This window comes from Dromiciops gliroides, chromosome 1, assembly GCF_019393635.1.
Source record: "Dromiciops gliroides isolate mDroGli1 chromosome 1, mDroGli1.pri, whole genome shotgun sequence".
Taxonomy (NCBI): domain Eukaryota; kingdom Metazoa; phylum Chordata; class Mammalia; order Microbiotheria; family Microbiotheriidae; genus Dromiciops; species Dromiciops gliroides.
Window position 1 is genome coordinate 622,143,605 of NC_057861.1, and position 14,398 is coordinate 622,158,002.

Genomic DNA, 14,398 nt, shown 5'->3' on the forward strand with positions numbered 1-14,398 from the left:
GCCCCCCATCATATATTTGTGAAATATATCTGTGAACATATTTTTGAACCCAAGTGCAGAACTTTACAGTTGATTCAGTACAATCAAGATCTTTTTGGATTTCATCTCTGTCAACCAGTGTGTTAGCTATACCTCCCAGCTATGTGTCATATGAAAACGACACAGACCTTTATTTTCCTGTAAACCTCTACACAGGATGAATGAATTGTCAGTGATCAGGTACTGAGGCCTAGCTTGCTGCCCTCCCAGGTCTCTGAATAGGCTGTAGCTGGTCCTGAACAGTGCTAACATTCCAGAAATGTTTGCCAATCTGCATATATCAAGGCCACAAGGTCCATCTTCTTGGTGACATCCATAGCTTTCTTTCTTTTCTTTTCTTTTTTTGAGGCAATTGGGGTTAAGTGACTTGGCCAGGGTCACACAGCTAGTACGGGTCAAGTGTCTGAGGCTGTATTTGAACTCAGGTCTTCCTGATTCCAGGGCCAGTGCTCTATCCACTGTGCCACCTAGCTGCCCCAACATCCATAGCTTTCTTAGGGAATTCCAAGTTTACTCTGGTAAGTCCAATTAGAGTTTGTCCTTTCATTCATTTCACAGAGGTCTAGCCCCTGGAGAGGCTGTAAGGCAGCCCAGTGGGCCATATGCAGTCCACAACCAGGTTAAAATGTAATTGGGAAATATTTAATATTAACAAAATAAATGAAAATATAATAAATATAATGTGGCATTTAAAAAACTAAGCCAATATGTAGCTCACAGGGATCCTTATGTATGGATTAGTAGCCCCCCTTTCTAAGTTTGACATGCCTACTTAAGGTATATGTTTGCAAGTATCTTTTCATAAAATGAATATGATACACTCATTACTTGGGATCTTCTGCCCAAACAAGTAGGATATTCAATCCTTACTGTCACTGTTCCCTGAGGTCTTGTGGATCCAGGTGGAGAGCACCTAGGAATGGTTAGTGGTGCAAGGATAATCTTCTTTGGGGGCCTAGATCTGCCACTATCCCTGACTTTCTCTCTATTGTCTTAAAATGGTCCGTTGGACTCAGCCTCTGGTAAACCAATTCCAAATTCTTTTCTTGGTTGCAACCAACATGCATGTGCCCATCTTTTCCAGAGTTGTAGAAGATGATTCATCTTCTTCATCTCTGTTCTGCTGATATCTTCGAAGTGGGCTATCTTGTGGTCCCACAAACCTTTGTCCTGATGGGAAGAGGGGCTGTATGCATGACTTGTCCCTGAGCTTTTGCAATGGAATCAGAGTGATATGATCAGACTCTTATGTGGCCTCATTGACCCATAAGTGAGGCAATGTTCTTGGGCCAACTGAGGTCAGTTTTGCTTGTTACCAATCTATCTTTTGGTCTACTATCCTTGCCTCAAATACCTTCACCAAGTACTTTAGAGACTGTCTTTGCTGTTCAGTCACTTACAGGTGATCCCGTGTCTTTGTCATACACTAACCCTCCTGACCACTCTGGTAAATATGATGTACATCTGCTCTGTAACTGCTGCTCTTTTGACTATTGGCCTTTGAAGGAGTCTCTTCAAACATAACACAGTCAGATGTTTTCTGCCCTCACACTGAAGGGTATGGAAGAACTGAACGTAAGCTTCTAGGGCACTCTTTGCATCACCCAATTGTACATACAGCCTTTGCAGGCACTCCAACACCATGATCTCAGGATACTGCATTCCCAGAGAGTATGGTGGTCAAAGAGCAAGTCCCTTGAGGCTCTCCATTAGCCTACTTTTGTTTCTTCATATCTATTCCTTGTCACTGCTGCATTGCATTATTTCAGTGGCATTTCCTAACCAGGACTCAAAGGGTGCCTTGTTTGATGGATAGGGATGCCCTGTGAAAAGGACCATAGCTTTCCACAGTGAGTCCCTTATATCTGCACTGGCAGGCTTAGAGTGTGCATTCTGTTCTAAAATGTTGTTGTTATATCCTGAACTGCTGAAAGTGGTGACATCCGTGCACCATGAAATGTTGAAGATAACGAGGACCATGAACTGCTGCTGGTGATGTTTCATGGCACATTTCATCCTCAGTCTACCCTGCCCTCACCAGAACCTCTTAAAACTTTCTCATCTCTCCTGGTCCAGAGTAGAGGGTTTAGCTAATTTTCAAAGAGTCCTATCAACAAGGATACTGGAACATACCCATGTCAGACAGTTCACATAATACGTGTTCCTTGAAGATAGGGTCTGGATCTTTCTTTGTATCTCTATCACTTAACAGAGTGCTTAGCACATAGTAAGTTCTTAGTTAATGTGTGTTGACTGACTACTTCCTCCCTATATCTCTTCATCTTTATACTACATTCCCATAAAGCATCCACACAGGGCTTTTGAAAAATCATCACCATCATATATTACATTTAGTAGAACAGATAATTCCCAGACCAACAAGCCTGGAAGAGAGTCATGTTCCATTGCTGAGAACCACTTCCTTGAAAGCTGAACACCCATGGTGAGTCAAATATGCTAAGTAAAATGTCAATTCAACATTGACTTCGTCGATAATATCAAATTTCAACTCAAATATTTAGTGTACAAGGTCAATTTTGTCACTTCAGCAATAACACCTCTCCCTTAAATTTCAATACAATGATGTGGGAACATAAAATTTCAATTATGCTTTGAATTGAAAAAATGTAATGGTTATGATGATTATAATATAATGTTAATTTAATGGTTAGAATTGCTTTTATCAGCAAGAGTTTCACAGCCTAGAAAAAAAAATCACCGCGTCTTTGCATTGCTAGAATAAATAATCCAAGTTTTACGCAACATTCAAAGCAGCCTTGCTTTTCAAAGAATCCCCCAAAAATCCAAATAGTAATAATTTGCCAAATCCTAGGATGATTCCTGAAATGTAGCACCCCTTTAATATCTGCTGGTGTCTAGTACCCTGTTTGTATCCGTGTTTAAAAGCTCCATTTTTACCTTTGTTACACACAATCCTATCACAATACAAAAGAACCTTTACTAAAATAGAAATGGAAGATAAATAACAAGAACACTACAACAGACAGCAGTCTCAAACATCCATGTCTCAAACTACCTCCTCCCACCACACTCAGAGGGAACAGAATGACCGAAAGCAAAGAGTATAATATTTCTACCTGATCAGTTCCCTGTACACCTCAACACAACAACAGCCTAGAAAGCCTGGGAATCACAGGCTTCTTGGAGTAGCAACAGCACAGGGAGCCAGGCTTCTTGGTCCAGTAGCCACCAGACGATCACATAATCCTAGGCAGAACTTAAAAACACTTCTTCCCATCCTCATCAAAGGCATCTAGATGGGGTGCCAGCGCTCAATGCACACCTGCTAGTTTCCTCTTCTCTCTACTATATTTCTGTTGTTTCTCCTTTTTTTTCCTTCTGATTCTTGCTTGAATCTGTTTTTATCGGTTTTTTAAAATTCTGAACTTAACATAAAGCATGTATTTCCATATACAGAGAGAACAGCAGATAATTAGGATTGCATATGACACCACAGATCGTTATTTCTTATAGTTTGCTTTTCCTTGTAAATATTTAATAAATTCAATGTTATTTCCATACCTATTCTGCTCACCTGTGTTTATTTCTGAACTTTATTATATTTACTTCTATGAATTTTAAAAATCTTCCAATGACCCTCTTTTATTTCTTCTTCTTTTTATAATATTATTACTAGCCCCCATCTCCTCCTAAATCCTCCTGGTCCCTGATTGAAAAAAAAACCCAGCAACCTTTGTAACAAATATTCAGAATCAAGCAAAAACAAATACACACTATTAACCATGTACAAAAATGTATGCCTCATTTTGCACCTTGAGACTATCACTCATAGGCGGATAGCATGCTTCATCATACAAATCCTTTGGAATTGTGGTTAATCATTTCATTGTTCGAATTTCTCTTTTTGAAATAATTTTCATTGATATTTTTCATTTTTGCATGACCTTATTTGTTTCATGGATTGTTACGGCCAAAGAATTCATTACCCAGTGGCCAACCTACTGATGAGAAGACACTCTGTATCTGGTCAGGTTCAGCTCAGTCTGTCATAAAATGAATGTATTGCATTTAAGCAATGAATGTACTGTTGAAAGCTTTTTTTTTTCTTTTTTGGTGAGGCAATTGGGGTTAAGTGACTTGCCCAGGGTCACACAGCTAGTAAGTGTCAAGTGTCTGAGGTCAAATTTGAACTCAGGTCCTCCTGAATCCAGGGCCAGTGCTATATCCACTACGCCACCTAGCTACCCCAGAAAGCTTTTTTTCTTAGGAGTTTGAATGTAGAAAGGAGGTAAGCTGTAGGCTAACTTGAAGGACTGGTGTTTGAGTGAATAGTTGGGGCAAAGTGAGTTTTTTCAAGGGTAGATTGTTTGTAGGCAACAGGGAATAAGCCAGTAGATAAGGTAAGGTTCAAGATGAGAAAGGGAAGTGATCTTCTTAATCTCAGATTTGACCATGTCACACACACCTCTCCAATTAGTCAATAAACTTAATGGCTCTCTATCACTGCCATGATCCAATATAAACTCTTCTGTTTAGTGTTCAAAGCCCTTCATAACCTTTGCCTTTTCCCTACCTTCTCCAATCTTCTTACACTTTACACTTTCTTCGATTAAAATCTTTGATCTAGTGACATTGGCTTCCTTGCTCTGTTCCTCTCACAAGACAATTTCCCAACTCCAGGCATTTTCTCTGGTTGTCCCACATGCCTCTTGTCCTCTTCATCTCTGCTTCCGGACCACCTTGGCTTCCTTCAAATCCCAGATAAAACCCCATCTTCTACAGAAACTCTTTCTGAATAATCCTTAATTCTAGTATCTTTCTTCTACTGATTATTTCAAATTTATCCTGTTTATAGCTTAACTGGGCATAATTGTTTGTATTTTTTCTCCCTCATTAGACTGTGAATTCCTTTGAGAGCAGGGATTTTGACCTTTTTTGGTACCCCTAGCACTTAGCCCATAGGGCAGCTACTTGGCAGTAGATAGAGTGCTGAGTCTGGAGTGAGTAAGATTCATCTTCATCAGTTCAAATGCAGCCTCAGACACTTACTAGCTATGTGGTCCCGGGCAAGTCACTTGACCCTGTTTGGCTCAGTTCCTCATCCATGAAATGAGCTGGAGAAGTAAATGGCAAACCACTCCAGTATCTTTGTCAAGAAAACCCCAAATGGGGTCACAAAAGAGTCAGACGCAACTGCAAAAAGGACTCAACAACAAACCAAAGTATTTAGCACAATGCCTGGCACATAATAAGTGCTTAATTAATGTTTATTGATTAATTGATTGTATAAGGAGATAGGAAAGAGTGAGATCAGGGGTACAAATAGAGGGAACTTGATGAGGAGTGGGGCAAGCTCTTTATTTGAAAATGGAGAAAAGAATGGAGAATAATGTCAATAGGATATTAAAATATAGGGGGGCAGAGGGACTCTAGTGAATGTCCTTTATTTTCTTAGTAACACGGTTGGGAGAGGATAGAGAATGACTCCTTTGGAGTAGTGAGAGCCCAGTTGAGTCGGATAAAATAAATTGGTTGTATAACCAGTCAGCACGGTCTGGGTTGTGTCACTTCCTCCAGGACCATTCAGTAGCAGTGAGGAGCAGAGAAAGCAGATAACGAGGAATTACTAGTTGTTAGGGTTTGGCAAGTTATGAGTGATCTTTGGACCTGGGGTAATGTATTCAAGAATAGAAATTAATCATCTCCTGGATAATAGAATAAATATCATGGGGAAGGGAAGAGAATGGAAGGGAAACAGTTAACAATAGTAATCGTGAAAAAGAGAAAAGGGGGGAAATTGTAAAAAAAAATATTTATCGCAACTTTTTGTGGTGGCTAAGAATTGAGAATCAAGGGAATGTCCATCAATTGAGGAATGATGGAAGAAGCTGTGGTATATAATTGTAGTGGAACGGTATTGTGCTATAGGAAATGACAAACAGGATGATCCCAGAAAAACCTGGAAAGACTCATGAACTGATGTATAGTGAAGTGAGCAGAACTGGGAGGACATTGTGCATAGTGACAGCAGTATTGTTCAATGAGCAATTGTAAATGACTTAACTACTCTCAGAAATACAGTGATCCAAGACAATCCCAAGGGACTGGTGATAAAGTATACAATCCACCCCCATAGAAAGAACTGATAAAAAGAGCACTTGTGGATTGTACATATATAACCTGGTTGCTGTCTTGTGGAGGGGGGAAGAAAGGGAGGGAGGACAGGAGAAAAATTTGGAATTCTAAATCCTATGAAAATGAATGTCGAAAACTACCCTTAAATGTAACTGGAAAAAATAAAATAAATGTTTGTTGCAAAAAAAAACACAATCATCTCCCATAGACCTGAAGAGTTGTTAGTAGTAGCTCAGCTTTCTGTCTATGTAATTTGTAGAGGTTAATATTTAGATACATGTCTAAAACCTTAATAACTCATAGCTTCACATATCTACAGAGAGCAGATTATGATTGTCTACTGTACAAGTTATTTATTTTATGTGTTTTTCATTAGAGAGGCAGATGGTACACATGTGGCTTCCTCAGATTGAATATAATAATCCACAAGGGCAGGGATTGTTTAATTTTTGTCTTTATATTTCTAGTCCCTAGTATAGTTCCTGGCCCATAGTAGGTGCTTGATAAAGGCTTATGGATTGATGGTAGCAGGTAGATAGGGAAAGATAAGATAGATAAGGCAGTCCTCTGACTGACCTTGGAGTCAAGAGCAAGGAAGCAAATGCCACTCAAACAGGATTTTATATTTGATAATTGAAGTGATAGGGAGCCACTGGAGTTTATTGACCAGGGGCTCTCTGTGTGTGTGCATGTGTGCTTGTGTACATGTGTGTGCATATATGTGTATGTGTGTGTGTGACATGGTCAGATCTGATGAGGATTTAGCAACATCACCTTCTCCTCTCTTATCTTGAACTTTTTCTTGAACTGGCTTGCTGACTCCAAATTTACTTTTAAATGTTTGTACAGGGAAGAGAATTTTAATAAGCATAAAATATATCTATCAGCACCAAGTACTGATAGTTAAACTAAGGTACTGTGAAAAATAATTTTATGACATAATTCCTGCTCACAAAGAGTTTATTATATTCTAAAGGGGGAAGACAACAAATACATATGTAAATATTTACAGAATAAATAAAAATAAACTAAAAGGTATTTTTATTAAAGGGTATTAACAGTTGGAAGGATAAGGAAACATATCACATATAAGGTAGAATTATGTATATTCTGCATTAACTCATCTGCACATATGCTCAATCCTGTTATTTGAATTCATGTTCCTTGAGAGCAAGGATGATTTTGTTTTTCTTTTAGTAATTTTTTGTTTGTTTTTTCATAATCTCAATGCCTACCAGAGTAGATTCAATAAAAGTTTGTATAATTGAATTTTTAAAAAAGGGAAAAATCATTTTAAAGAGCAGAAACATTCACTGTCAGCTTTCAAAGGTAGGCTGACATGGAATTCTTCAAGTTACAGGTGGTATCAGCTTTGAATAGGTGATGGAGAGTGTAATGTTTTAGTTTCATTATTGGGTGCCTAGGTTGCCCTTTTCCTTTCCAAACTGAGCCCCAGATCTTAACACCTTGGTCTCACACTGTCTTTGGTTTCCTGTTTTCTCTGCCAGCTTAAGAGGAAACAACATTAGGGCTGCTGGAGCAAAGGCCATGGCAAATGCCCTGAAGATAAACCCCAGTCTCCGGATGCTCAAGTGAGTATTTGTTGTTGATAATTGGGACAAAAAAAGGGAAGGCTCAGCAGCTACTGAGTTGGCAGGACTTTACCACCCTTAAGTGGCTGCTGTGGATTTCCTCTGTAGCAGCTTCTTTCTGAATAATTCAGTCCTTGTATAAGGTGGAAGGTAGCTGGGTGGTGCAGTGGATAGAGTGCTGGGCCTGGAGTCAGGAAGAGTCATCTTCATTGACTTCAAATCTGGTCTTAAACATTTACTGGCTGTGTGATCCTGGGTAAGTCACTTAACCCTGTTTGCCTCTATTTCCTCATCTGTAAAATGAGCTGGAGAAGGAAATGGCAAACCACTCCTGTATCTCTGCCAAGAAAACACCTAAAAGGGGTCAAAAGGAGTCAGACATGACTGAAATGATTAAACAACAACAACATAAAGTCTCAACCCTGAAAATGCCTACCTGTGTGATCTTGGGCAGATCATTTAACCTCTTTTGACCTCAGTTTTCTTATATGTAGAATTTGAGGATTTGACTAAATAGTCTCTAAGGTCTCTTCTACCTCTAACAACCTATGTTTATAAGGCAAGGTCTATCTGGCCATTTGCATCTAGCACACCATAATATTAAGTGTCAAAGGTGGCGCAGTGGATAAAGCACCAGCCCTGGATTCAGGAGGACCTGAGTTCAAATCCAGCTTCAGACACTTGACACTTATTATCTGTGTGACCCTGGGCAAGTCACTTAACTCTCTTTTGTCCCACCCAAAAAAAAAAGTGTCAAAGGCAACTGGATTGTTGCTATAGTAGAGAAATCATAGCAACAGCAGCTGCTGCTCTGTGCCACAGTCTAGAGACTTCATCTAAAACCTCAGTGGACAAATCAAACCCCAGATTACATGGTACCTTTCTAGACATGTGGTTCCTTGGTATTCTTTTGGCTTACAGGGGTTACTGTAGGATTTTTTTCTATCTTTTCTCTAGTCTTCAAGAGAACTCCTTAGGAATGGATGGCGCCATCTTCATCGCCACTGCACTCTCCAGCAACCATGGGCTCCAGCATGTCAAGTGAGTGGTGGTTGAAAAAATAGTCGAAGTTTAGTTCAGGGACACCATTCCCCCCTCATCCTTTTAGAGCAGTCTTCCAAGTAGGACACTTGTCTGTGCCATGTTAATTGGAAGAATAATACAGGCCTTTTCTGAGACCTTATTAGGTGAGTCAACAAGCATTTATTAAGAGGTTACTATGTGCCAGGCACTGTGCTTCCTTGAATGACAGAATGTAGAATCAAAAAGATCTTTACAGTATATAAGGATTTCACCAACAAACTGAAATTAAATAGAGGTAACTGCAAAGTAATACATTTGGGCATGCACAAAATTAAATCACATAAATACAAGAAATGGCTGTGAAATTAAGAGCCAGGATTTTAGTAAACTGAAAGCTCAGTATGTTGGTAGCGTGGTGTGGTTGCTAAAATATCAACAGCAAAAACTCAATACAAGCAGGGCAGCTAGGTGGCACAGTGGATAAAGCACCAGCCCTGGATTCAGGAGTACCTGAGTTCAAATCCAGCCTCACTTCAGACACTTGACACTTACTAGCTGCGTGACCCTAGGCAAGTCACTTAACTCCAATTGCCTCACCAAAACCAAACCAAACCAAAACAAAAAAACAAAACAAAAACCCTCAATGCAACAACAACAAAAAAGAAAGATTTAGTCATAGTCTTCATTAATTAGAGGTGTAGACATTAATAATAATTCCACCCTAAGCTATACTAATCAGACTGCATCTGGAGAAGTGCATTCAATTCAGTTCTGGGTACTGGCAAAGGAAGAGCATCCAGGAGATGGTCAAAAAGCTAGTGAATGATCTGGCAACCATGTCCTATAAAGGTCAGTTGATTCTAGGGATGCTTAGCCTGCAGAAAAAAGCAGAGGGGTGGGGGATGAAGATTATTGTCTTCAAATATTTGAATGGCTGTCATGCAAAAGAGAAAATAGACTCATCTTTTGTTGCTTCAGTTGGCAGAACTAAGAGCAATGGTTCAATGACACGGTGGAATAGATCTAGGCTCAATCTAAGGAGGAACTTTCTAGATCACTTGTTCAAGGATGCTGTAAAATGGAGGTTCTTAACCTAGGGTCCATGGATAGATTTTTGAGGTTCATTAACTTAGATGGGAAAAATTATATCTTTATTTTTGCTAACCTCTTAACTTTAGTATTGCCTTTATTATACTGAGAAGGGATCTGTAGGTTTCATTCACCAGACACAAAAAAGGTTAACAATCCATAGTGTAAAAAGATTCTTGAACTTGGTGGGAGCTTGAATTTGGTGACCTATAAAGTTAGTTTCAAGTCTAGGTTTGTATGATACCACCTCTTCTGGTCAGTGTCCTTGACCCTTTTATTGTCCATACTTTCTCTGAGTTATCACATTAACTCTCATGGCTTTGTTGCTCATTTCCATCCAAACTCCCAAATCTTTATGCTGCCCCTTCAAACCTGAACTTTCAACTGCCTATGGGATGTTTCCAGCAACCTCTCACACTCAACATGTCCAAAATTTAATTTATCTTTTCTCTAAATCCTACCTCTTCCCAGCTCTTTTTCTGTTGACAGTACACTCATCCTTGCAATTACTCTGGGTCATAACCTTGGAATCATCTTTTGACTCTTCTCTATCCCTGCCACCTTTGATCAGGTGCCAAACTTGGCCTGTTGAGTACTTTTCAAGGGTGGATATGGTATTATTTATCTGCTACTTCCTTCAACCTAGCAGAGTATGCTACTCATTTATTGACTGATAATGAGAAGTCTGTTAATATGAGGTTCTACTACTTGGCATTTTGATACAATTTTCTAGCCCTATCCAAATATACCCCCTTCTTTCAGTCTCCAGGGAAACCACATTGGAGAATCAGGTGCCAGGATGATATCAGAAGCCATCAAGACAAATGCCCCAGATTGTATTGTTGAAATGTGATCCATAATTTCTGGTGGGACTTTCTGATGGACTGAGCAGAACAGAGAAGAAACCAAGCAAGAAACTTGAATGCTAAAGAGACTATTTAAACAAGTGATAGCCTGAAGATCAATGGCATAGTAGTTCTAGCAGGAAGGAGCTTATTGATCCTCTGAGAGTTTCTAAAAGAAGCCATCATCATCTACCTCCAGAACTGAGCATCAGTACATAAACAGCAACGACTGGTAACTTGCATGAGCAGGTTAAGTTCTTCCATGGTTGGACTCCAGGACATAGATTTTGTGATTATGGGTTCAGCCACTGGAACGAGAGAGGATGGTGGTTGGCCACTGGTAAATAGCTGTGTATGAGGTCATTAAAAGTATCAACCTGACATGGGTAATAGAGGAAACATTCCTTGATTCTTCCGAGCAACACACATCTCTAAGAAGGTACAATTCCTCAAGAAACATGGAAAAATTGAGGAGGGATGTGTTTTGAGATGGTTTAAGTTGTGGTACTCTGGGGTTGGAAAAGTGAAAATACTATTGTCATTTTTCTAAGTTTCCCACCGTGCCAGCACTAAACAAATTATTTCTTAACGACAAACATAGGGGTCCTAGTGGATTGCAAACTCAGTATGTCAAGCAGTATGATGTGGAAGCAGAAAAAAAGCTGATTTTTTTTGGTTCTGTCTTATTAGCAGAACAAAGGTGGTTGTAGTCCTAATGTACTCTGCGCCAGATAATATCTGCAGTACTCAACCAAGTTCTTGTTGTCACATTTTATAAGGTATAAGGATCATTTAAAACATGTCCAGAGCAGAGCTATCAAAATGGTAAGGTTAAAAAAAAATACTTCCCAGGTCTTTTTTGGGGTCAAGATCTGTGATTTCATCTTAGCGTGGAAGCTCCTTCCACCAGTGCAGACCTACAACTTAAAGCCTTAGAGAGAACCCTTCTGGAAGTCTTTCAGATGAACTTCAATGGTCAAAAGGGTGCTCACCTTAGATAATGTGCTAGCCTTGACTGGTTTGGAGAAATAAATGCCTCCATTTTTGCTCTTTTGTTTGCTTGGTTCTGGAGCTCCAAAGAATGGAACTGTGGGAAAAACTTTAGCATAACAAAGATACTTCCTAACAAAGGAAGCTGTCTTAGGTGATAGTGCACTGTCTGTAATTGGAGAAATTTAAGAGGAGGATAAGACTAATGTTCCAGATAGGGACTGGACTAAATAATCCCCAAATGAGGGATTTTTTTTTTTTTTGGTATTCTAGGATTCTATAATTTTTACTCACACACTATGGGAATTTATGATGTGTTTGAATGAATGAATGAATGAATGAATGAATGAATGAATGAAATTTGTTGGGCCTCAGTTGACCACAAATCCCACTAGGAAACCTCTATACCAAAGCCAGAGGATGAAGCAAAAACTATCAATTCCCACAAATGGTTGTGCTGCTGGAAAAAAGAAATCAGGTAAGACACCACAGATCTTATCGATCAAATCAATGAGAATGACTGTGTATGAAGACTATAAAATGATACTCATTTTTAGTTTGAACAAGAAATCATTATGGCTGTAAAATTTAAGCATAAAACATGTGCAAGGGGCAGCTAGGTGGCGCAGTGGATAGAGCACCGGCCCTGGAGTCAGGAGTACCTGAGTTCAAATCCGGCCTCAGACACTTAACACTTACTAGCTGTGTGACCCTGGGCAAGTCACTTAACCCCAATTACCTCACTAAAAAAAATAAATAAATAAATAAAAAATTAAAATAAAAAAAAAATAAAACATGTGCCAGCCTGCTCACACTTCCCTATCTGCCACTTTCCCTCAAAGGACACTGGTATTACAAATGACAAGCTTCTTTTTATGATGAGGTTGGCAGAAAATGTTACTTAGGTCTTTGAAGAGAGTATCATAGTTTAGTTTAGCCATCATACTATATAAATGACAAACCTGCCCTGGGAACCATAAAATTCTGTATCTCTTTCCTTGACATGGCATTCTTTAAAAAATATTTTATTGATATATTTTGTTTTACCATAACAATTCCAAAAAACAGTCCTATCCAACCCTTAAAAAATGGTTAAGCAAAACTGTCTAACATAGCTTTTGGGACTAACAGCACAAGTAACATTTTGTTTCAATAATATACCATTTCTTAACAAAAAGAAGAAAGTGTGCTCTAATATCAGTTATCTGGAATCAACACCGGTTATGTTTCATATGAATCCTTCATAGTCCTCATTCCTTACAATGCAAAAATATTTCATCATGATCATATACCACAGTTTAACCATTCCCCACCTGATGGGCAAATAATTTCTAGCTTTTTGCTACTATAAAGAATGCTGACACCAATGGGATCTTCCAGTGACTTTCAGGAAGAAACTGAATATAAATCCAGTAATGGGAATGCTTCAAAAGGGGGTATGGGGAGTTTAATAACTTTTTCTTGAATAATTCTAAATATTTTCCCAGAAGGGTTGAATTAATTCGCAGCTACACTGTGTCTTTCTTCCTACAGCCTAATAATAAATTTATTATTTTCATTTGCTACCATCTTTGACAATTTGATATTTGGGAGGCAATACTTCAATTGATGTTATAGTCAAGATTGTATTTTATTATTCTTTTGCCAATTCCTTGCCTTTCTTTTTTTAATAATAATAAACATTTTTATTTAAAGTTTTGAGTTCCAAATTCCATCCTTCCTTTCCTCCCTCCCTTCCCCAATTCCTGAGGCAATCAGATATACGTTATACATGTGCAATTATGTAAAACTTTACCATATTAGTAATTTTGTATAAGAAAACAAATAAAAGAAAAAATGAAAGTAAAAATGGCATGCTTCAGTCTGTGTTCAATCAATATCAGTTCTTTCTTAGAGGTGGATGGTATGTATTATCATTAGTCCCTTGGGATTGTCTTAGATCATTATATTGCTGAGATTAGTCAAGTCATTCATAGTTCTTCATTGGACAATATTGTTGTCACTGTGCACAGCATTCTCCTGGGTCAGCTCACTTCACTATAATCGGTTCATATAAGTCTTTCCAGGCCTTCTGAAATTGTCCTACTTATCATTTCTTATAGCACAATAATATTCCATCACAATCATATACCACAAATTATTTAACCATTCCCCAACTGATGGACATTCCTTTGATTTCCAATTCTTAGCCACCACAAAAGGAGCTGCTATAAATATTTTTGTACAAATACTTTTCATTTCTTTTAAAGCTTCTCTGGACCACTGAATTATCCTTCAGAAAAATGTTTTAAGGAACTGCTCTTATATACAGAAACTAATATGTGATAATCAGCTGGCCCTGGAAAGATAAACCAATGCCTTCACTTCACCAGAATAAAAGTTCTTAAGTTTGCATAAAAGACATGATAAAAAAAATTAAACCTAGTGCTTATGTGATCATTTAAAAATAAAATCCTTTCTTTTCCTGAGCCATTGGTATAGACACAACAAATTATTCTGTATGATACTTGTAAATATGAATCATCTAGGTAGAATAATTTTTCTAAGAAATTATATATAGTAAGAAATCTATCCATAGCAATGCAGACCAACAGCCTGGGGGGAAAAGTTAGTCTGCATATATTCTAGGTCCCTAAAGGCACTAGCATGTTCTCTGCTATCTCATCTAAAAAATTCATATGCATCCTAATGCTCCCATCAATG

The 14,398-nt window shown here is 38.4% G+C and overlaps 2 protein-coding genes across 3 annotated transcripts in view; one reads left to right on the forward strand and one right to left on the reverse strand.

Annotated features, from left to right (window-relative positions):
• The window catches only part of NLRC3 (NLR family CARD domain containing 3), a 37,664-nt gene extending 26,909 nt beyond the window's left edge, over positions 1 to 10,755 (forward strand). Inside the window, exons 16-18 of the mRNA XM_043975320.1 lie at positions 7,665 to 7,748; positions 8,706 to 8,789; positions 10,623 to 10,755. Of these exons, the coding sequence (XP_043831255.1) occupies positions 7,665 to 7,748; positions 8,706 to 8,789; positions 10,623 to 10,713 (259 nt within the window). The 3' untranslated portion in view covers positions 10,714 to 10,755. The remainder of the gene's footprint in view (positions 1 to 7,664; positions 7,749 to 8,705; positions 8,790 to 10,622) is intronic.
• CLUAP1 (clusterin associated protein 1) overlaps positions 9,143 to 14,398 on the reverse strand; it is a 55,843-nt gene continuing 50,587 nt past the window's right edge. The window contains exon 13 of one of the 2 annotated variants that reach the window (XM_043975323.1): positions 9,143 to 9,646. The gene's annotated coding sequence lies outside the window, so the exon portion shown is untranslated. Of the gene's footprint in view, positions 9,647 to 10,879; positions 11,014 to 14,398 lie in introns of those variants that run through there. The other variant, XM_043975322.1, reaches the window with a different exon arrangement.